Here is a 24,153-nt window from a genome sequence, read left to right as displayed (position 1 = left end):
GCAAGTATTGTCCTATTGTTGGAGTCCTGTCATGGGCCACTGACTCCCTAGAAAACAGTTAAGGTTCACATATAATTAAAAAGCATCACATACTAATTTTAGTTGGGTTTTGCTTGTTTATTTGGGGTAGTTAGAAGAATTTGGGTTTTTTATTCATAAGCAATATAAACCTATATTTGTAAATGCAACGGAAATTAAAACTGTTTGTTTCACTGTATAATCCATTCAGTGAAGTCAGACAGGAGAGGAGGAAAAAACACCTGTAGAAAAGGAAGGAGAGAGACCTTCCTTTTCAAGAGAAGGAGATAGAGGAGCGGGAAGGAAGAGGATTAAAGATCCTTTAAATGTTTACAATGTTGAGTTATACATTTCCTTTCTTAGATTCTATCCTAAAGAATTTTTGAAAGACAAATGAGTATTTTCAAGAGAACAAGAGAAGGAGATAGAGGAGCGGGAAGGAAGAGGGGCCCGCTAGGAAAGAGGGGGCATAAAAGGAGCAGAAGCCTTTGTAAGGGCCAGGGTATGAGCAGACAGAGACAGTAAACACTCAGCCTGAAGGCACCAGGGCCTGGGGAGCTGCTCCTGCAGGGAGGGCCCTCAGGTACGGTCCAGGTCACCAAAGTGTTTCATCGAACATGCACACATGAGCTAGGCAGCAAGTGACCTCGGTCACAAATGTCATCTGAGAAGAGCTGGGCCCGGCGTCCACCAAGAGCAAGCATCAGGAGACTAAGGAAGGGGCCCACCGGTCTTCCAGCACCTGTTCAAATCCAGTTCTCACCCAGTCTTGTCCCTATTAGGTTCTAGGCGTGTGGGCCTCTGCTGTTTGCATGGTAGTAAGTAGTAACAACAATAACAATAATAATTTGTGGAATAGCTATTCTGACCCAGTCATATGGTGCTTTATTATAATTATCTCATTTAATGCTGCAAAAGCCCTGCTAAGAGAAAGAGGCAGTTTTATTCCCATTCTGTAGAAAATCCTGTATTTCAGAGATGTAAAGCAACTTACCCAGGATTACGTGAGTAGTCACAAGTGGCAGAGCCAGAGTTCGGGCCCAGGCCTGCTTAACTCCAGAGTTATTAGGAAGAGCCCTGGCCTTTCTATCCACTCCCCCACATCCCCAACATACAGCACTGTGGCACTGGCATGGCAAGGAGGCAGACCCCTCCCGCTCCTTAAGCAGAAAGCAGCTTTCTGGGGATGTTTTCCTGCCGTGTTCACTGCCCGCAGCGGAAGGCAGCGTAGTGAGGTGCAGGATGCAGAAGCATGTCTGGGAGATAGCTGTGGATTCTCTTCTCAGTGAACAACTGGAGACTTTTTTGAATTTCCATTAGGCAAGCCCAGCTCCCTATGTCCCCTGCCGCTGACTGGCCACCCAGAGGAAGGCACGGGCCTCAGCCGGAGTGAGGGTGGGGGGATGGCTGGACCTTTCCTAGGTGGTCACTCACAAAAACTTTCCTTTTTTTCAGACTGTAAATACACTGTCCATGAACGCTGTGTATCCAAAAACATTCCTGGATGTGTCAAAACGAACTCAAAAACCAAAAGGAGTGGTGAGGTTGGTGACAGCTATTGCCTTGTTCTACTGCATGCTGTGTCCAGGGCAACATGTCCATCACCATGGATTCCTGGGCAGGAAGGGGCTTTGGGAGTTTTATCCAGTCTCTTCCCTGCCTCGAGGACCACCCTTGAACCATCCCGTTCATCCATCAAACCATTCAGCATCTCCCTGGTGCCCACCGTGTACCAGGCACTGTGCTAGAGGATACACAGGTTAGAAGATGGTCCCCACCTGCTGGAGAACTGTGTAGTCTAGTGGGAGAGAGACGGACATGTAAGCAAAGTTCAAAGAGGTGAGATGTACGGTGACAATAGGGCTATGTGCGACATACAGCTGAGGCACCAAGGAGGAGGCCGGGGAAGCTTTCACAAAGGAGGTGGCATTTGACTTGTGTCTTGAACCCAGATCAGGAGGACTTCACAAGGCGGAAGAGGCCTCATGTGCAAAGGCATGGAGACATGGCTTATTCTGGGGTCTGTACTTAGTTTGGTATGACCGGGAAGGAGGATGCTTACAGGTAAATGGCAGGAGATGTGCTCTGAAAGTGGGGAGAGCCAGCCTGGGAAGGTCTTGTGAGGCCAGTGAGAGCTGGAAAGGAGTTTCCTATGCAGCTAAGGTGCCACTGAAGAGCTTTAAGCACATGAAGAGATGATTGGGTTTGCGAATTAGGCTAATCCCTCTGAGCATAGTGCAAGAGAGAGATCAGAGGGGAAAAAATTCTTCCAACAGTTCAGACAAGAGGTAGTGCTGCACTGAGGGCCCAACTGCGGTGGGGTCTGCACTCACCTGCTGTGCTCTGATATGTCTGCAGTAGCATGGTGGTAGCTATCTCTGTGCCGAGTGACCCCCAGCCATGCCAGTTGTTGAGTATTTTGATTGTCCCACTGACCAAGATAGAGGAGATGAAGGGAGAGTTTGAGAGATAATTGGGAGGTGCCACCACCAGGACTTGGTGATGGGGACGTAGGGGATGAGAAAGAGGATGAAGTCAGGAATGGCTCCCAGGTTTCTAACTTGGCCATTGGGTGGTGCCATTCAAAGAGTCTGTAAACAGACTGTCCTTAAAATTCACAGAGAAAGGTACCCTGAGTTAAAGGAGGGGGAAGATTCCATTGAGGAATCTGAGTCAGGACATGGTTAGCAGGTGGGAGTGGGATCCAGCTCTCTGAAAGGACTCCGAGAGAGAAGGGCACCTACAAGAACATGCATGCATGCCCCATGAGACACTGCATGGCCTTTTGTCTACTCCTTCTGCACCACGCCCATACACACACCTTTCCATGTCCATGCCTTTCACCAGGACACACGGCACCTCTCCTGCACTCAGACCCTAAGCTACATGGAACAGAGGGGGCCACTGAGGGGCCAACAGGGCACATTCAGGACCTTCTGAGTCTCCAGGCACCCTTCCTGAGTCCCAAGTCCTTCACCATCTCTTCTGATCCCAGAAGAGACAACGTGGACTTGGAGTCAGAAGACCTAGCTATGAGTCCCTGCTTCATCGCTTACCAGCCTTGGAACCTAGGGCCAGTCACTTAACCTCTCTGAGGCCTCATTTTTTTTCTCTGCAAAATGGAAATAATAGTAATCTCAAAACAAATTTAATGTGACCATGTGGATGACAAGTTGATTAGCAAACTGGGTTCCTTCTACCCCAAGGGATGCATGGCAGAAGGTGAGAAGCTACAAAATAAACATGACACATCTTCTAAGGCAACAATTCTATCAAAAACCTTCTGGGGGGAGAGCATAACAACTTGCATGATACAATAGAATATAAACATGGGTGGTATTGTGCAAATATTCCATGTGTTTTTAATATTGTGCTTGTAGTTGGCACTTCAAGCTATGCCCCTACATTTCCCCAGAGTCCATACCCACTTCCTTCTGCTGTTTGGGGTGCCCTGGTGGAAAATTTTGAGGTTCTGTAGAATTCCTGGAGGAGATAACTGAGGGCTTAGGCTCCCAGAATTTGGTGTCATGGGTCACTTTGGATGCACTGACACATGCTTTCCCACTTGCTTCCCAAGTTCCTGGGCTGCCGTAGTGGCATTTCCTGGCCAGGGAGCAGGTACAACCAGCTTTCCAGGAAACAGATGTGAAAGCCACTGGCTGCTGACCGCCACTAATTTCTTTGAACATTTTCTCTAACTTCCTTCTAGAGTTCTTCTCCTCAACCTTGGCTGCACATTATAATCACTCAGAGTGCTTTAAAACATACCAACGATGGGTCCCATCCCCAGAGACTCTAACTTATTTGGTCTGGAGTAAGGGCTGGACATCAGGACTTCTAGAAGCTCCCCAGTAATTCTAATGGGCAGCTAAGGCTGAGAGCCACTGGCCTACAGAAGGCAGGAGGGGGAGGGGAATTATCCATCAGTGGGCACCTCCAAAGGGCCAGGACTATGCCAAGGAAGCCGTTCCAAGTGTCCTGTCTCGTTCAATCCTCCCAACAAGTCCAGAAGTGGGGCTTATTATGCCAATATTCTACAGATGGGGGACCTGAGACTCAGAGAGATCCAGGAACTGGCCAAAGGTCACCCCGCTGCGAAGTGGAAGATCAGTGACTCCAACCAGTTTTGTCTACAGCCCAAGCCCTGTCGTGTTTCCCTGCATCGCGCTGCCTTCCAGAAGAGGGCGCACACAAGCACGTCACTCCGCAAGGAGTTCTGCAAGGCAGACAGACTGCCAGACAAGATGCGGCTCAGGGGCTTGCCTGCCAGGGTGAATGAGCTAGTCAAAGTGTGGGCAAAGTGGTTTCTCATCTACCTTGATTAGCATGATGGTGATTAGGCAGGGAGGGACTATGTTGGTGCGATTCGGCAAGGCAACCCAGCATCCAATAAGTGCATCCACTAAACAGGAAGCCACGCCCTCTGGCCTCCCGCTGCCTGTGCTCCTCCCAGACCCTTCTCCTCAGGCCCACGGCTGGGGACCTGGTTATGCAGCCTTCCCTGGTATCCTTCCCTTCCCTCCTGCAGGTGATGCAGCACGCGTGGGTGGAAGGGAACTCCTCCGTCAAGTGTGACCGGTGCCACAAAAGTATCAAGTGCTACCAGAGTGTCACCGCGCGGCACTGCGTGTGGTGTCGGATGACGGTGGGTTGGTGCCCAGGGTGGCCCTGCTTCTTCTCAGTGTGATTATTTGCTCAAGCTGCAGCCAGAGAGCACTGTCCCACAAGAAGGCAGGAGCAGAGCCAGGGGAGCAGGGCTGCGGGGCCCAGGGGCCCCGTTCACTGCCCTAAATCTAACAGTGCCTCCAGTGAATTGCCAAGCTGCCCGGAGAGAGGGCAGCCCCAGAAAGGGGAGCAAGGGCTGCTTAAGAAGAAGCTGGCCAATCCACAGTCTATGTGGCCAGGCAGCTGTGAACAGCAGGCCAGACCATTAACTTTCTGCTCGTGGGTGTCATCTGGGGCCGGGGTCACTGGCAGAGTGGGAGTAGAATTAGATATGAGAATCCCTTCTCCTCAAGGCCTCAGAGGAAGGCACACTCCTTAGAGCATCCCCACTGTCCGGGCCAGAGGCCTGCGCCTGCCCCGCCAGCTACAGTGAATGTCCACATCCCCTCTGGACACCTGGAGCTGCCCGGCCCGCCAGCCAAAGCAAACTCAGTGCCATGTCTTGTCCCCTCCACCAGGTATCAGCCTCAGAAAGGATGTGTCTCCAAATCCGTCTGCAGAACTCTTAAAATGCTGAGCTTGACTCATGGGTTTTACTTCCAGCCTCTCATGAGTCTGTTCAACAAGATCTCCTTCCTTCCACAGTCTCAGATCCTAGGGAGCAAATAGCCAAGGGGGGGCTCTGGAATCCACATGGGGGTGCCATGCTGGAGGGTCATAGGCCTGCTCCTGACCGTTTTGCTCCAGCAGTCATGGGCAGCACTTGGTCTCCTTTATCTGCCCACGGCTAACCTGGCAACACTGATCATACCACACACACACACACACACACACACACACACACACACAGAGTTGGCTGTACTGCCAAAGCCAGCAGTGCATCAGGATTTGAGGGACCATTAGACAGCTTGCCTCCCCAGCAAACCTCTAAACTCTTATACTTGACATTTCCCTGATCACTTTCCTTCACTCTCATCTTCATTGTTTCCTCCAGTTTCACCGCAAATGCGAATTATCAACGCTGTGTGATGGTGGGGAACTCAGAGACCATATTTTGCTGCCCACCTCGATATGCCCCGTTACCCGGGTAAGTGCTGCTGCCCCGCCAGGGCTCCGGCTTCCCCCCGCTCACATTTCAGATGTAGGCAGCATTCAGACAGTCACATCCCTCAGAAGGCTTCCTCAACAATTCTTGGGGTTTGTGTTTTCGGTACAAATTTAAAAGAGGTCAGTGTTAGACCCGTCGAACTATGAGAGAAAACTCCTCTGACTAAACTGGTTCCAAGTGCTGGCCACCCAGAATGCTCTGAAATGGCCCATCAAGGAAAGCACGTTCATTCTAAGCACCTTGCAGGCAGAGCACAGCCGAAGGAAGCTCAGTCACCACCTGCACATGGCTAGGCCTCCCAGGCCTCCCTTGTCCCTGTCAACCTCTCTACTCTGTCTAAACACGGACCTCCTGCTGCCTTGAGGATCTCCACTGAGGTCTCTCAGCCCTCTTTGGAAATGAAAGCAGCAAAAGGGAACTCCATTTATCCCCATCTGAAACTTTCTCTGCCTCCCATGTTGAAGACTCCTCCACCAAACCAAGTACTAAACAACTAAATTTTTCCTTTCCCATCTTAAAGATGTTGCTGAGTCCCGCTGATTCCTAACATCTCACCCTTGACTTGACCAGCTGCTACTTTTTCGTTAAAAACCGAAGAAAAACTACCACTTGGAAAATCATGAGGCAGTATTTACTAAGTTGGAAATACACAAACCCTATGACCCACAAGTCCCCTCCTGTGTATCTCCCTGAGAAATATGAGCATTTATTCCACCAAAAGACATGTACAAGAATGTACATATCAACTTTATCCATAACAGTCAAAAACTGGAAACAGGGTAAATGATCATTGACAGAATAGACAAGTTGAGGCATATTCGTATAATGGAATATTACACTCCAATGGAAAAGAACTCTGCTGAGATGAAAAAAATTGGATAATCTCAAAGATATAATGCTGAACAAAAGAAGCTAGACTCAAAAAATACATGCTGTATGATTTCATTTATATGAAATTCAAAAGCCAGGCAAAACCAATATGGTATGAGGAGTCGCAACAAAGTTACACCTGAAGAGGCAGGAGTTCAAGGGCATACGTATAGGCAGAAATTCATCAAGCTGTAGATTTAGATTTCAGCATTTTACTATATGTGAAATAAACCTCAATAAAATAAATAATAAATACTGAAAAACAGACATAAGAGGACAGACAAAACTAAGAAAAATGACTTACTCAATATCACATCTTTTAGATAATGCTGAGCAAAGAAGCAGATCTAAGACCTGGATTCTTAAAGCTCAAGCTTCTAAATCAACAAAGTAAATTTCCGCCAATTTCAGTGTTTCCTCTCCCTGCATCCCTTCCAATGTCTTGAGAGCAAGTGATGACAGAGGCCTGGAGAGTCCAAGAAAAACCCATAGGGGAGCATTTCTGTTTTAGGTACAAAGCCCCACTTTGAAAATCTCCTCCCCACACTATACTGGTTTTCTCTTTCTTTTTATTAACGATTTGTTTTTCTTCTGGTCTCTTCTTTTGTACTAGGCATTTTTCTTTTCAAAAGTTGCTTGTCTTTCCTCTCTTCTCACAGGACAGGCAAGGTGGGAAGTCTGATGGCAGTGTGTCAGCCAAGGGTGAACTTGTGATGCAGGTACCTCAGCAAGTCCCGAGTCTGATGGCTCATTCTAAGTTGGCCCAAGGCTGTGGAGGGGAGGACAGGGTTGGGGTTCTAGAAAGATATATCACAACATTTGCCTTCTCTTCTGATCGATTATATCACACAGGAGGATAATTTATTTCCAGCCCCTGGAATTACCTTTGACCACCACACTAGGCAAGTGGAGAGAAGGGAAGTTGGTTGATCCCATTGCTGGCCAAATTGGCTTTATCACCTTTTTGGGGAAAAGTTACATAAAACTTCAATATGCACAATAATAGCTAGAGTGTAGCCTAAAAATAGACAATGGGTTTTCCAAGACTGCCAAGCTGTCTCCAGAATGTGATTTGCCAACACAAAGCTAGCCAGATCCAAAGGTTCTTCTTCATCCATAAATGCATATTTAAGAACTCCTTTTTTACTTGGGTTCACCAATGAACATCTCTTTGTGCATTCCACAAGGTTCCAGGGAATGCAGGAAAGGCAGCCTGCTGAAGTACCAAGAGAACTAGAAAAGGAAATAGAAACTAGCGCCTCCTCCTCTGCCCCTGAGCCTGGAGCTTCCTTGTTTGAAAAGGGGCAGAGCCACCTGCACTGCCCACCTCCCAGAGATGCTCTAAGATTAAATGAGAACGTGCAGGATAGCGTGTTTTGAAAATTAAGACATAAGTAATAATGATGGGGGAACCTTAATATGTGGGAAGGCTCCAGACACCTAGAAAGGCAGCAAGCCAGGTGGAGCAGACACACACATATTCACACACACAATGCAGGCATACCAGCTGTTTACAGCTGGCATCCATCTGGTTATCCTGCATTTGTTCTGTTTGGCAGTGCCCGTGCTGTACGAGTTGTTAAATGTTTTTAATGTCACGCCCAGAGGTAAAGAATTACTCCTCAGGCTCCAAGATGTGTCTGGGTATCACACAAATAGTCACCTGGGTAGATGAGAAAATTCTTAAAAATCATAAAGAATGCTGCTGTCCGGGGGCTGGCCCCGTGGCCGAGCGGTTAAGTTCGCACGCTCCGCTGCAGGCTGCCCAGTGTTTCGTTGGTTCGAATCCTGGGCGCGGACATGGCACTGCTCATCAGACCACGCTGAGGCAGCGTCCCACATGCCACAACTAGAAGAACCCACAACGAAGAATACACAACTATGTACCGGGGGACTTTGGGGAGAAAAAGGAAAAAATAAAATCTTTAAAAAAAAAAAAGAATCATTGGAAAAAAAAAAAAAAGAATGCTGCTGTCCGTTTCAAACAGCATGGCACTGTGTTGGCTGAATTTTTAGCTTGAGATCTAGAAAAGCAGGATGAGATACTGAACGCAGAGCAGAGTCCTGTCTCCCCATCAGTCTGTCCTTCAGCTGAATAAGTATTTACTGAGTACCCACTCCTGTATCTGGTGGTGTGGGGTCCTTGGTAGGATGTTATATGCATACCCACCCTGCTCCTGAGACATTTAAAATCCAGTTGATATTTTGAGACATTTACCTAAGAAAATAAAATATATATATACACACAAATAAAGAACAACAAAAGAAATCCAGAAGATATGACATGGTTCAGGGGCAATAGTTTTAGTTGCAATAGTCTAGAAAAACTTCCTAGAGGAAGCAGCCCTTGAACTAGGCCCCGAGGGTGAGAAGTTTTTTGAAGAGGTTGCAGAGCAGGAAGTGGGCGTTTCAGGCATGGAGGAGGAGAAGAAACCAGTGTGAGCAGACCCCCCAGGGTGGGAATGCAGGAGACACACTCAGTGCAGAGTGAGAGCCAGGCTTGGCTGGAACTGCAGGGAGGGTGAGAGTACTTCAGAGGGAGCAGTAGAATGGGGCTATGCTGCAATGCCGTGGGTGCCAGCTGAGGAGATCTGGACTTTATCCTCTGGGCAGCAAGGCGTGGTTAAAGGTTTTCGAGCAGCAGTGGCCTGACTCATGTGCTATCCTGGGAAGGAACTCCGTGGGGGCAGCGATTGGGCTTACCTGAGGTTGGAGAGGCCCGAGCAGTATGGGTACTGCTGCCGGAGATAAAGGAATGTTCCAAGGAAAGAATTGGCAGGACAGGGTCTTCCCTGGATGACTGGATGAACACAAATAGGACCTTTAATAGAAAAAGGGATCACGAGGGAAGACCAGTTTTATGGAGAAAAGCTAGGTCAGGTTTGGGGCGTGTTGAGTTTGCACTGATGGTGAGACATCTGGGCAGAGGTACTCACTGGACAATGACAAATGTGGAACCAGAGCTCAGGGGAAAAATTAGGGCTGGAAATGTGGATTTGGAAGATGCCAGGTAGAAGTGATAGTTAAATCCATGAGTGTTATTTTATTTACGTGTATGACCAGATGGCTGTACCTTCTAAGATTATATTCAGTTGTATCCCTCACAAAATATAGTCCTGTGCTGTGGTCACAATGCCACACTAATGTTGAATGATTTGAAGCTATGGTGCCATTGCCCCATCTCTGACCCCAACCTCAAACTCTTGTTGCCATTAAGCGACTTAAAGGCCACTCAAGCTGAAGATACCCAGTTGCTAAACCCCTCAGAAAACTCAGCCAGTGGACAAAGACCTACCACCCAACCACCTCTCCTCCATACCTAGAACTTCTTCCCGTCCACCTCTCCCAGAAGCTGTCATAGCATCAACTCTCATCTCGTTCCCCCTATTGACTGAAATGGAGCTAATTTCTTTTTCTTTTACCTTTTAAGTATAAGATCATCCCCACCCCGGGTACCCACCCCCTGCTGGTCTTGGTGAACCCCAAGAGTGGAGGGAGACAAGGAGAAAGGTATGTTCTCTTGTTTTTCAAAGTAAAGAAGCTGGGACAGCCTCACTTGGGTCCTTTCTTCCCCTCAACCATAACAGAGCGGACTATGGAGACAGGCAGACCTAGGTTCAAATCCTAGCCCTATCACTTACCACTTGATGACCTGGTTCAAGTGTCTTAACGTCCCTATACTGTGGTTTTGTCCTCTATAAAGTGGAGATAATAATAATTTCTCATCTCATAGGGTTGTTGTGAGGATTAAAATAGACAGAATGCTTAGCATAGGGCCTATCACATGAGCCATTATTATGCCTCTCAGAGTCAAACCAAGTTCCGAGATGCCTGTTTCCTTCTTAGCCTCCCAAGTCTTTTCTTGATTTGAGAGACATGGCAGGACTCACCTGATTGGGACCTCCTGGCCTATCCAGCCTCTGAGAAAGCAGGACACCCACCTCATCAGTCAAGGAAATGCCCAGTTTGCAGGAAGCACTAAGAGACTAGGCGGAGAGAGGGAGAATGGGCAGAGCAGCCTTGCCTTCCAGTCCCGTGCAGCTCTGGGGGAATAAAGAGATGGCATGGTGATCTAGAATCCAGGTTAAAAAAATGATACGTAGGGTTTAAGCAAGAACTATGAGAACCTCCTCCCAATCCAAGGGGCAGAGCACCCATCCTGAAGTGACCTGATTAGTCTCAAGCTGAGCCTGGAAACCAAGCCTAGATGTGGCCACTGCCCCAGGCCTCCCCTGCCGCAACCCTACCTCCCAGATTTCCTTCCTATCCCAGGACTTGAGGGGCCTTTCCATAGAGGACCCCTTGATGCCTTTGTATAGTCCACAAAGAGCAGAATTGCTCTACCTAGGACATACAGAACATTTGGAGGCAGGTCTCCATGAAGGAAAAGGAGAATGGAAGCTCTGTTCTCTGGGTTTCTCTACCCTGTCCTGTCTGCAAGGGGGGTTACTCCTGAGGTTGGGGGCTAGAGTCTTGGATGGTGGGAAGGCCTTGAACCAGGGGGGAGGGCATGGGTGATGCCAGCCGGACCTGGGACTTCAAGGTCTGTAGGGCCTGCGTTCAGTCTTCTCCCCTCTCGTGTTTGAATGGACCCACATTCCCACCATCAATGGGCTCCAGAGGTGTTTGCCCTACTGTGACTTCTCACAATGACATTCTCCTTCTCTGCCTCTCTCTCTCTCCTTCTTTTTTTTCCGTAGAATTCTTCGGAAATTCCACTATCTGCTCAACCCCAAACAAGTTTTCAACCTGGACAATGGGGGGCCTACTCCAGGGTATGGAGATTCAATCTTTACTTCTTATTTCTCCCCTCCCCCTTTAAGCTCTGAAAAAGATACCTTTTTTGTCACCTTTTTTTATCCCTTTCATCTATGGACTTGTCTTTCCTGCCATTTTACTCTTTTTGTCTCCTTGTCCTCACATCTACTCTTCCTTCCTCCTGCAGATACTCAGGAAGACGCATATGGCTAACTCTGAGAAGTAGCCTCCCATACTTTATCCCAGAAAAAGCTGTTGATTTTGTAAAAGGGGGAAAAACCACATGTGCCATTCATTTGATTGACAGGAAGGGCGGGCGGGTAAATTATTTTAACTTATTTGCAAGGCTGTGTTAGCTGGTATCTTCATACTGAATCATCAGGGAGGAGCAAAGAGTTTTCTTATCACTGTCAGTCGGTAGTTCTGCGGCATGTTCTGTTTTGGGGGCATTTTAGGATCAAGACAATTGGTTATTCAATGAAATCACTTTTTTGGGGGGATTAGCCAATTTAGGGGTTGTTAAGCTCCCCCTGGCTCTTTTCCCCCTGTCATTGGCCTATTGGCTATTTCACCACTCATTAGCAAAGAGTTGAAGAGAGGGAGAGAAATGAGAGGAGACAAGGCAGCCCCTCTGCAGCTGCACTGAGGTCTGCTAGGAGGAGCTGATCCTCGTATTAGTGGCTAACATGATGAGCTGCAGGTCCCTTAATCAGAGGCCCCTCTAGCATCGGTGCTGGAAGGCACCCAAAGACTGGGCTTCTTACCAGATAGAGCTGGTGTACTAGAGACATCTGCTGGCCAGCCCTGAGGCTGTCTTGGTGCCAAGTCCTCAGATCAGTACATGCTAGGCTGGGCTTTCCAGCACACAGCCGCTTTGCCCAATATCCTGACCCACACTTCTACTCTGTGTTCAGCAAGACCCTCAGAGGGGCTGGAGTAAGGACACTAAAAGGGAATCTGTCTCTATTCTTGGCTGTTTGACACGAAGCCATTATTTATGGTAGTGGTAGTGCAAGACCCAGTTCAAAGGAGAAAGAAACATGGGTGCTGATTCAGCCTGTCCGTCATGATTTACCTGAAAACTAATTTCAAAACAGAGCCCACCTATACTGCTGCAGTGCCATCACGGTCACTATGATCCCCGATTACTGCTTGATTATGACTGGAGATGGAGCAGCAGCCCTCAAACACCTTTTCCAGCCCACTCTTTTCTAGGGCATCTTGATACTTGAATGCAGTACTCTAGCTTAATCTCATCTATCCTAAATTTTTTTTTGCCCTGGATGACAAGCCTAATGGCTACTTCTAGGGCTGCTGTGCCCTGAGTATCTCTGATCTAAGTGTCAGTCTGTAATCAACTGACTGTCTGGCTGAATGGAGCCTCCATTTGGAATTCATCTCCTCTAGGAGAACAGAGTTCTGCAAGAGGAGAGAATAGAGGGAATGTCAACTTGCCCTCACATGCATCAGGGACTCGGAAAACACCGGGGTCTTCTCAGACCCCAGGCTGGGCAAGAGGACATACTGAGCTTCAGCTTTCCAAGTCCCACCCAAAGGTGACCTCAGGTCATGTTTGTTCTAAGGCAGAGGTTTTTAACCTTTGTGTGACAGGAACCCATTTGGCAGTCTGATGAAGCCTGTGGATCCCTTCTCAGAATAATATTTCTTAATGCATAAAATGAAATATATAGGGTTACCGGGGAAACCAATTGTATTGAAAAAACGTTAAAAAACAAATCTGTGATATGGGAATATATGTGATTTACTCACACATTATATAGTAAGATTCATAGGCAGGTCTAATAACTGTTGTAAACTAAAAGCAGTGATGAGCATAAATGATAACATGAGGTATCTGCCACAACTGTAAGAAAACACTAAAATACCTGTGATTTCAACTGCTGACAAAGTCACTGGTATTGTTAATTCCTCTGTGATTTGTTGACTACATTCATGATTGAAGGAAATACTTAGGGAAGATAATGTAACATTTTTCTCCTCCAAGTTCATAGCCCTCTGGATGCCATCCACAGAACCCTTGGAGGTTCATGGACCCCAGGTTAAGAGCCTTGCTCTAAAGGATGAAGGCCCCCAAGGGGAGATGGTGCTCACTCCACTTAGGTCTGGAGCCACAGGAGAGTGGGATGAAGATCCAGTTAGTTCAGTGCATGTGACTTAACAGGGGTGTTCTAAGGACAGAGCAGGCAGGAGAGCCGGAGAGGAGTCAAAATGTTAGGCCTTCCTTGTATTGGTACCAAAATAAGCAAACGATGGATTCCTCTGCACAAATAATAGAGAGAATTTCTAGAAAACCATTTTCTGTGTTGAATGTTGAGTTAGATTCTCCTTATGCTAGGATGGCTCTCTGGGGTTCATCCTCAAGGTCATGGCTTTGTAAGTTCTGATTTTAGAACATTGTGACCCATTCAACCCCAAAAGGAATCAGAGTCAAAAAATACTCCTAGGGAAGGGGCAAGGCAGTGGGGGATGGACTCAAGGAGTATCAAAGGTCAGCCACAACCTAGTAAACAGGACCATTTTGGCCTCTCTTCTACTTCCCAGACTGAACTTTTTCCGTGATACTCCAGACTTCCGTGTTTTGGCCTGTGGAGGCGATGGGACAGTTGGCTGGATTTTGGATTGCATTGGTAAGAATGGGCTGGGAGGGCCTATCCAGTTCATTTATAGTGAGGATATTTAAAGTCAGAGGAAGGCGATAAAAAAGAAAGAGAAATGGAGCCACGTCTTGTTCTTCCGTGTTTCCACTCCCAGATAAATGCTTGACTAAATACCTACTTTGGGTGGAAAAAAACAAAGAAAGAAGACAATGGAAGGATTCCCACAGGTACAGATGTAACAGGTTAGTTTTAGGCCTTGCCCCAAAGACATCTGTCATGGCCAGAGTTTGCGCAGTGTCAAGAAGGCCAGAGTGGGGGGTTACGGTGGATGAAGAGCAGGACTGGGACTCCAGGCAGATCCTGGGTGGTAGATAAAGGCCAGAGAAATAAGCACAGATGCATAGCCCAGGGCAAATCACCTTGAGATGAACACTTGGAGCCTGAGCCCAGAAAGCACATCTAGAAAGTGCAGATCAGTACTAAGCAAAGAAAGGCCATATTGGCTGTGTCCAGGATGCCTAGATCAAAAAGACAGTGGGGAGGGCCCAGTTGGAACTTTGGAGGCCTTGGTTCCAGTCCAGCTCTACCTATATCTGTGGGTTCTTGGACACATCATCCCCAGTAAATGATGGAGGCTGACTCTGAAATTCTGGATGGGGGGTATATTCAAGATCTAACTCTGGAGAATCAAGATAAACACAAGGATGGGGAACATAAGGACAGGAAAGGGGAGAGCTGTCATCAAAATTGGGGACTGGGCCTAGACAAGCCCTGGGCTGCTTTGGTCTTTCCATCACTCATTCCACAAATACTCCGTGTGCCAAGCTCTCCTTGAGGCACCAGCATTGCAGCAGTGAACAAATGGACAAAAATCCCACCCTCATGGAGCTTCCGTCCAGAAGGAGGAGACAGGAAATAAACAAAGAAATAAGCGAAACATACAGTATGTCAGAAGGTGATAAAAATTTAGCAGGGAATGGGCAGAGGGAGCTCAGCATGGGAGCGGGGATTGCAATCTAAACTGTGGTCAGGGAAGACCTCACAGAGCAGATGACATTTGGATGGCACCCTGGAGGAGGGGTGAGCCTGTGGATTCCTGAAGGAAGAGCACTTCAGGCAGAAAAAACAGCAAATACAAAGACCCTTCGGGGGAGGAGACCGGTCTGCTGAAGACACCGGGAAGGCTGCAGAGCATGCTGGAAAGTGAATGAGGCAGGGGACGGAGCAGAGATAATGCAGGGCCAGGTCACTAGGGCTGTATAGTGACTTGTACGGCTTGTTGGGCTTTATATGGAATGTGGCTTTCATCCTCGAAACGTCCCAAGATGCTGGATGGTTTTGAGCAATGAAGAGACACAACAGATTACGAAAAAAGGGCAGAAACAGGGAGACCAGTAAGGAGGCTTCTGCAGTAATCCAAGTGAGAGGTGACTGTGGCTTGGACCACAGGAGAAACAGAGGAGGTGGTGAGAAGTAGGCAGATTCTGGATAGCTTTTGAAGGCGGAGCCAAATCCTGCCAGGATTTGCTGACAGACTGGAAGTGGGAGATGAGGGGAAGAAAGGAGTCCAGGATGGGCCAGGATAGACCCTGAACAGGGAAGGGAAGGCTGGGCCTCCAGGGTCGTAGGCAGACGACCTGGAGGGGTGGGACCAGCAACCTGGCACACCTGCCTCCTTCTGCTCCCCCACAGGCACTCTGGTTTCCATGGACACAGCCCTGCCAAGCAGCCACCCCCGCTCTCCTGTCACCTTGGGCTGTGGAGTTGTTTGTGGGAGGAGGGTGGCATCCTCTGGGAGCCGAGGAAGGAAAAGCTGATCAGCAGAGGGTGGATGGCTGCAGGCTTGGGAGCTGCTGTCTTGGTTCCCTCTCCATCATGAAGAAGAAAGTAGGCTTTGGTGAGAAGTTTGATAAAATTTATCTACAGAGGACACAGGTGATAGGAGCTGCTCAAAACAGAAAGAAAGAAGAAGGTCATGTGTGATATCTGCTATTCCAGGTTAGTGACCCAAAGAGAAAAGGCAGTGGTAAGAGGAATAATTGCATAATGTCCATTCATTCATTCAAGAAATAGTGAAGCACTTGTCCAGTGCTCTCTGCCACCCCATTTTCGTCCCCTTTCTGATCTGTTCCCCACTGCAGCCAGAGTGGTCTTTCCTGAATGTGAATGGGTTCATGATATGCATAAAGCACATCAGTGGCTTCACATTAAGATAAAGACAAAAATCCTTCAAATAATCTACAGGGCTCTGGGTGGACTAGCAGCTGCCCACCCTTCTGGACTTATTTCGTACCTCCATCCCTCTCTCTCTGGACTCTGGCCACCCAGTCCTCTCTCAGACCCTTGAATGTACCAGTCTCCCTTCGACCAGAGGGCTCTTGCATGAGTTGTTCTGTCTGGTATGTGCCCCCGGCCTTTGTGTGGTCAGCTTCTACTTCAGATCTCAGCCAAAGTGTGCCTTCCTCAGGGGAGCCTTCCCTGACACACCCCCAGACTCAGTCACCTCATTATAGGACCACACTCCTTTCCTTTCCAGTAGGAATTTGAAATTATGCATCATTTATGTGACAATCTCATTAATATTTGTCTCTCCCTCTTGCCTGGAGGAACCATGAGAGCCTGAGCCATGGCTTTTTTGCCTGTTATTGAAGCCAGAGCAGCTAACACAGCATCTGGCACATAGTAGGCCTTCAGTAAATATGTGTGGAGATACTGGGGTGGATAAGATATAGTTCCCCAGGGAATTTACAGCACATTCATGGAACAAATGAGTAGTCAGTTACAAGAGAGTGTGATGAGCTCATTCCTGGTGCTAAAGAAACACTCTGGAGAGGCCCCTGGTCTACACTAAGGCAACCAGGGAAGGCTTCCCAGGGGCGGCATCTGAGCTGAGCAACAGAGACCTTGTGATTTAAGCACTGAAAACACTTCAGTGTGATTGCCATGTTAAGTGGGAGGTGGGACATGAGAAGGATGAGGCTAGAAAGAAAGGCAGAGCCTGCACCCTGAAGGGCCTAGTGGGCCATGCTAAGGGGTGATGGGAGCTACAACAGAAGGAAAAGCAGTGGACTAATGTGATGGCACTTGTGGTTCAAGGATTGCCCTAGGTGAACACACTAGGGGGTGGAACTGGAGGCTGAGAGGGCAGAGGAGGCTGTTGCAGCAATAACAGCGGGAAGCAATCATACCCTACCTGAACTCAGGCATCACCATGGGGATGGAGAGAAGAGACTGCTTGGAGATCTAGTAAGGAGACAGCACGTGGAAATTAATGGGTGAATGGATGCAAGGGAGGGAGAGGGGAAAACCTAGGATGACATCCAGGTTTCTAGCCTCAGCACCATGAGGATGGCTACCCTGCTGACATGGGCACCACGGAAGAAGGAACAGACTGAAGTAAACAAGGGCTTTCTAGGCAAAGGGAACAGAATGTGCAAAAGCAGGGGGGCATAAATACAGACTCCATGTTCTGGGAACAATGAGAGAGTCCGTTGCTTTGCTCTGCCCTCCATCTCAACCCTCCTGGTGCTAATCTCAGCCCTGGGTCTTGCCTGAGCTCAGCCATTTCTGGCACGAATCAGACAACCTGAGGGACCTATGAACTCCCATTTTGTTGCTGCAGCCCTAGCATGAGCCTGAGGCAGGATGCTGATTCCTGCATTGCCCGCCCACCTGCACTCCCCACTTACATTGCTCACATCGCCCGGCACCAAGTGCGCTGAGGTTTATGTACATGGCGCCCCCTGGAGTGCGTTGGTTGTCTCTGCCTCCCTCAACTTCCCCGTTCAGCCAAGATGCTGCAGCCAGATTAAAACCTACATGTTCTGCTGTGCTTTCTCTGATGGTTCAATCTGATGCTCCTTCACCACCAGCATGGCAGATAAGATTAGGAATTTGCAAGTCTGGGGGGTGTTGGAAGTGGCAAACTGGCACCTGGGTGCCAAAGAACACCTGGCAGTTTTGTTTGTTAGACACAATGTTGTTTGGGGGCTGGCCCTGTGGCTGAGTGGGTGAGTTCGCACGCTCTGCTGCGGCAGCCCAGGGATCCTGGGTGCAGATATGGCACCGCTCATCAGGCAATGCTGAGGTGGCGTCCCACATAGCACAACTAGAAGAACCTACAACTAGAATATACAACTATGTACTGGGGAGGCTTTGGGGAAAAGAAAAAAAAAAAAGAAGACACAATGTTGTTCTGAACCTGAATGACCTTAGGTGAGGTATGTTCAGGTTTCCAAATGCCCCACCATCCCCACTATCTCGGACCCACCTGTTTGACTCTCTGTGCCCCTGCCTAGCCCCTAAAGAAGGGAGGAGCATGGACTTGGAGCTGTAGAGATCTGGATTTGGATCCTGGCTCTGGAATTACTCTCCCTCTCTGAACCTCAGATTCTTCATCGATAAGGAGAATGATAATACCCTGCAGGGTTGGTCTGAGGGATAAATGTAGTAAGTGCCGATTATTAAGAATCAGAACTGTGCAAACTAATGTTTTGAGGTGTATGCTGTCACCCCAACGGAAAGAATTAGGGTGAAATGAGGATAAAGAGGTGCAAGTTACAGGGAGACAGATTTTGCTCAATAGGAAAGAATCCTTTGTAGTGGTTAACATGCTACAGATGGAAAAGATGGTTTTAGGAAGTAGTGTGTTCCCCATCATGGGAGGTATTCAAACAAAGAATGCTTTGGAGTGGTTCAAGCATCAGACTGAGGATAACTAGATAACTCGAACATTCTGTAATCCCATGGCATATGGTTCTCTCTTTCGCATGGGTTGTAGATAAGGCCAACTGTGCAAAGCATCCACCAGTGGCTGTCCTGCCTCTTGGAACAGGAAATGACCTGGCCCGCTGTCTCCGCTGGGGAGGAGGTGAGTGTGAATGGCACAACCCTGGGGACAAGCACTCCAATCTATAGGGATGCTCTGCAGAGCTAGGCTGACCTTCCCTTTTAGGAATCACATTCCACAGAGTCAATATCTACTCCATGACCATTTCCCAGCCCCCCATTGCCTGCTAAGGCCTGTGCTTACCCCTCACCATATTTACTAGCATCTAAAAACTATCAGCTTAGAGCCTGCCTCCCTCAGTAGAACATAGTCGACTTTAGGGTAAAGTCTCATTTGTCTCCTTGCCACTGCTCACCCCAGGAGGGACCCACTAGGTGACTTCTGCATGAAATTCCCCTTTTCCACATCACTGGTCTTCTTCCGAATGAGGACTCAGAATGCAGACCAAAAAGCCACATCAGCAGCTGCAGGGGCATCCAGATCATCCTAGGCCCCCATGGCCATGGGCCCTCATTTTGAAAGTCCCCTAAGGAAGAACAGAGAGTGGTAATCAGCTTACAGGGCCATGGGCAGGAGCTAAGGGGAACTTTGCAAACTGCATCAGCACGCTCTAGAGAGTAGAGAAGTTCAGGTCAGCATGCGGAATGGACGGATCGGTCTGGCAGTAGAACTGGGGTGGGACTCCAGATGGCTGCTCAACTCAGAGAGTGATTCAAGACTAGGACAGGCAACGGTCAGCGTTCAGAGGTCGATGCATGTTTGGTGGCAGGGGCAGAACAAGCGGGAGCCAGCCCTAGAAGAAAGTTGATAGGCATGGGAGAAGCTGCCAGGGTCCTCAGCCACACACTGAGGCTAGGGAAGAGCCGTCTGTTCAAGAGGGACAGGCAGAGTGTGGCCCCACGCTCTGGGCATCTAGGCAGCCAAGCTAGGCACAAATTTCATGCAGGAACCCCAGGCCTGTGTTCCCACATAGCCTCAAGACCCTCAGCTACATAGTTGCTACCCTTGCTATCTTGAGAGGCATCCCCTAAGGAGCTGACCACAGCCTGGCAACATGAAAATACTCTCCAAGGTTGTCCCAAAGGTAAGCAAGAACATGGACGTGTTATTTGAAAGAAAGGACTGTCTCCGTCATTAACCTCTCATCACTTAAAGATTCACTTTCTATTTTAGTTTCCTATTGCTGCATAACAACTTATCATAAATGTAGAGGCTTAAAACATCCACTTATTAGCTCCCAGACCCGTAGGTCAGAAGCCCTGGAATGGCGTGACTGGGTTTTCTGCTCAGGGCCTCACACGCTGGAATCAGGGTGCTGGACAGGCTGTGCTCCCCTCTGAGGGCTCTGGGAGACGAATATGCTTCTACGCTCCTTCAAGTTTTTGGCTGAATTCAATTCTTTGTGATGGTAGGACTGAGGTCCCTGTTTCCTTGATGGTTGTCCGCTGGGACCACTCTCAGATCCTGGAGGTCTCCCACATTCCTTGCCAGATGGATCCCTCCATCTTCAAAGCCTGCAACAGAGAATCTCCCTCACATCGAATCCCTCCCAAGTTTCTACTCTATTTCTTAAGGAAAAGTTCAGTCCTTTCTAAGGACTCACCTGATTCGGTTAGACCCACCCAGAATAATCTCCCTTTCTTAAAGTCAATTGTGCCATATAATATTCCTAATCATGACAGTGACCATCCCATCTTATTCACAGATCCTGGAGGTTTTGCAGGATGTAGACACTGGGGGTCAGGAATTGTGGGGACCATCTTAAAATTCTGCCTAGCACACTATCCAACTCCAGCACGGCATGACATGGTCCTGCAACAGATCCTTTGTTCTCCCACGTGCAGCTTCCCAACCACCCAGGCCACCAGTTCTCTAGGGCTTGCTTCAGCTGCACAGGCCTGCCCATCTGTGGCCAGCACTCACTCCTACCCCTGCTGCTCTGGCTTCCGAATCTCTCCAACTTCTTTCTAATTACTTCGTATTGTCTTCTTCTTCTCCATGGCTCAGGGGACCTAAGTGTCTCTGGCCCACAGACACACTGGGGAGTCTCCTGGTTACAGATGCCCATGGAGTTCCCTGCCCTGACAGCTACCTATGCATCAGCAACCACTTAGCCTTTCTCCTCTGGGGGCAAATGCAATGCCGTGCTCCACAGGTTATGAAGGGGGCAGCCTGACGAAAATCCTGAAGGAAATCGAGCAGAGCCCCTTGGTGATGCTGGACCGCTGGCACCTGGAAGTCATCCCTAGAGAGGAGGTGGAGAACGGGGACCAGGTCCCATACAACATCATGAACAACTATTTCTCCATTGGCGTGGTGAGTTGGCTAGGGATCGCCTTTTTGCATAGAAGAGAAATGCCCAGGTGTGCAGGAGGGATTCTAGTCTTCCATTGTCCCCTCTGGGTCCCTACTCTTTACCCATCCTGGCTGCCCCTAGCCTTGACTTGGGTCCAAGCATCCTTGCGTCTGGCCTGGGCGTGGACACCATGATTGCACCAAGCCCCTTTCCTGGATTATGGAGGAAATTCTTTCCCGTATAATTTTAACTAACTCAGTAAAAGACAGAACATTTTTCCAAAGACATGTTTACCCTTGGGACAATTTGAAGCAGTCAAAGAAAAGCAGCACCAATAACCAAGAGGCAAGGTCGGGAGGAGAATCTCATGTGAGCTTCCAGAGTTGGGAATTCTGATCCTCCAGGGAGGACTGTGTGGTCCCCAGCTGGCTCAGCTGGCTTAGCTCTCAGAATTTCTTCTTTCCTGTTGTCTCCATTCATCTCAACCCCATTCCCCACACTCTAAGTGCTCGTAAACCTGTGGAAGATGCTGACCCCTTGGGCTGAGCTCTGTCTCCTCCCTGATGCTCCCACAGCCCTCTGTGCTCGCCCCGTCAGTGCACTCTCTGCATTAGATTGAAGGGATTGGTTTAATGCACCTGTCTCACTCCCCCAAAACACACACACATACACACACACGCACACAAAGTGCAAGGACCATGCAAGCTCCTCTTTCTTCCTGCAGCCCCCAGCACATCTAGTGCAGCTCAGTTTGTTTGACTGAACTTAGCTTCTGTCCAAAGAGGATGGGGTAGACCCTGCTTCCCAAACTGTTGGGGACAAGATGGGGGAGAAAAGGGATTGATCATTTCCATAAGTAGAGCTAGGCTTTGGGAGGGAGGTGCAACAAAGACACTAGCATTTATTGAGCATCTACTGTGTGCTTTCCACTGTGCCAGACTTTATATATTCCTGTCCTCACAGCAATCCTGCAGGTATCATTGTCCCCACCATCCGCATTTTACAGATGAGACTTCAGGATACTTGATTCATCAGGGGGAAAACTAGCACATGCATGCTGTGCCTTACTCTGAAGCCAGGTTCTTTCCTCTGTTTCGCCGTCTGGGGAATTATGCTGCTCAGTTTCATGTGCATATGAGTCCTTCCAGACCAAGACTGTGTGAACCCTGCACTCCTCAGCCATCTTCACCTGTGCTTCTTTTGAAAATTTTGGTGGTTTAAAAAAAAAAAACGAGGGGCTGGCCCCATGGCATAGTGGTTAAAGTTCCATGCTCCACTTGGGCAACCCAGGTTTGCGGCTTCAGATCCCAGGCATGGACCTACACCACTCGTCAGCCATGCTGTGGTGGCGACCCACATATAAAGTGGAAGAAGATTGGCACAGATGTTAGCTCAGGGCCAATCTTCCTCAGAACAAAAAAAACGAACCAGAAGGAGAAATGATAGGTAGCTTGAGGGAAGAACAGGTTTAAGGAAAGGGTTTTTTTAATAAGAAGACTAAAAGGAGAACCATGGAAGAGGAAAGGATTAATAATAATAATACCATATATTTACAAGATTTAAAATTTACCATATTTACAGATATTTTCTTGAGTCTTACAGCTGCACTGAAGGGCAGTATTATCTCCATTTTATAGGTGAGGAAACAGTCAGATGAAGGGATTTGCCTTCATTTTCCGACTCCTAATCCATCGCTCTTTTTCTACTACTAAAACAGAAGAGAGAGGCCTTGCTGGCCCATGATCAGGTTCTGAGAGGATGCAGGCAGAGGGGAGCAAATTCAGGGATCTCTGTGCTCAGATCTGGTCTATCTCCTGAGCTCCCCTGGCCTCAGTTGGAGGAGCCTGGTTCCCTAGGCCCCTTCTAGCTTCTCCACCCCCAGTGACCTAGGCAGACCCCTCCCTCCTCTTCTTGGCTCAGAGGCCCCTCTCCTTTTTGGACCACCTGCTCAAGGTCCACATCCCCCAATGGGAACATGCAGTCTTCAGCTCCTGCAAATCAGATATGATCAATAGGACTGGTGTTCAGGGAGCTTCTGGAGCATGGGCTTCCCGTTATCATAGTTGTACAAAAACTCATGTCTTTTGCCCACAGTAACTAGAGTGTAACTTGCTAACATTTATTGAGTCCCTCTTGCACATCAGGCACAGTTTCCCTATTGGGAGGTACAGGCATTATCCTTTTGCATTTTGTAAGACGGAACTTTAGAGAGATACAGAGACAAGTCCAAGCTGGTGAGCGGGAGAGCCAGGAGCCACTAAAGTCGAGCTCCAGAGCCCACTGAGCTGTGGACCATAAGCCATGCAGTTTCTGCATAGCACCCTCCATCTTCATGCTGCCAAATGCAGCAGGATTTGGAGGGGAGGAGCCTCAAAATTTAGTGTGTGATAGCTCACCAATGCCCCTTGTCAGAAACGCAAATTCCAGCCCCATGACAGATCCTGATTTGTATTCTGATTCAGTTGGTCTGGGCAAAGTGTGGGAATTTGCCTTTGTAACAAGCCCCTGAGATAATTCTGATGCCCATGGGCCCATCCAAGTCTTCAGTGAGTGAAGATAATCCATTAGAGCAGACAATGGTCAAAGGAAGTGGTTTTTCACAGGAGCAGAAACTAGAACTGAAATACATGAGGGGAAAGACAGAGAGGAGGGAAGAATACCCAGAAATGAAAGCTGAGCAGCAGGTCTGGAAGATCTGCCTGGAACTTCTAGATAGCAGGTTACAGCCACAGCTGCCTTCTGAGTCTTCAGCCCCAAATCTCTTTCTTGACACACCCAGCTCTGGCTGCCAAAAACAACATGATTCCTGACACCTCTCTCCAGTGCCAGATGCAAAAAAAAAAAAGGTACTCGCTTAGTATTAGCTGACCAAATGGATGAACACACTAAAAAGGAATAGACAATGTCCCCTCAACTAGATAACCAAGCCTAATCCCACAAGCCAAGATTGATCGTAGTTTTAATTCATTCTTGCAAAAAAGTGGGAAAGAAGAGAAGGAAGGAGGGAGGAAGGAAGGAAGGAAGACCAGCT

General features: G+C 48.3%; 1 protein-coding gene across 7 annotated transcripts in view; it reads left to right on the top strand.

Annotated features, from left to right (window-relative positions):
• Positions 1-24,153, top strand: part of DGKG (diacylglycerol kinase gamma) — a 236,133-nt gene that overhangs the window by 113,230 nt on the left and 98,750 nt on the right. For 3 of the 7 annotated variants that reach the window (XM_070582487.1, XM_070582486.1, XM_070582485.1), the window contains 9 exons: positions 1,474-1,562; positions 4,547-4,663; positions 5,678-5,770; positions 7,321-7,380; positions 10,092-10,171; positions 11,362-11,436; positions 13,982-14,067; positions 18,818-18,907; positions 20,982-21,142. In XM_070582487.1, the coding sequence (XP_070438588.1) occupies positions 1,474-1,562; positions 4,547-4,663; positions 5,678-5,770; positions 7,321-7,380; positions 10,092-10,171; positions 11,362-11,436; positions 13,982-14,067; positions 18,818-18,907; positions 20,982-21,142 (851 nt within the window). The remainder of the gene's footprint in view (positions 1-1,473; positions 1,563-4,546; positions 4,664-5,677; positions 5,771-7,320; positions 7,381-10,091; positions 10,172-11,361; positions 11,437-13,981; positions 14,068-18,817; positions 18,908-20,981; positions 21,143-24,153) is intronic. The other 4 variants (XM_070582490.1, XM_070582489.1, XM_070582488.1 and 1 more) reach the window with 3 other exon arrangements.

This window comes from Equus przewalskii, chromosome 18 (genome assembly GCF_037783145.1).
Source record: "Equus przewalskii isolate Varuska chromosome 18, EquPr2, whole genome shotgun sequence".
Lineage (NCBI taxonomy): Eukaryota > Metazoa > Chordata > Mammalia > Perissodactyla > Equidae > Equus > Equus przewalskii.
The sequence above is the reverse complement of the archived record's forward strand: the minus strand, read 5'-3'. Positions and strand labels throughout refer to the sequence as shown.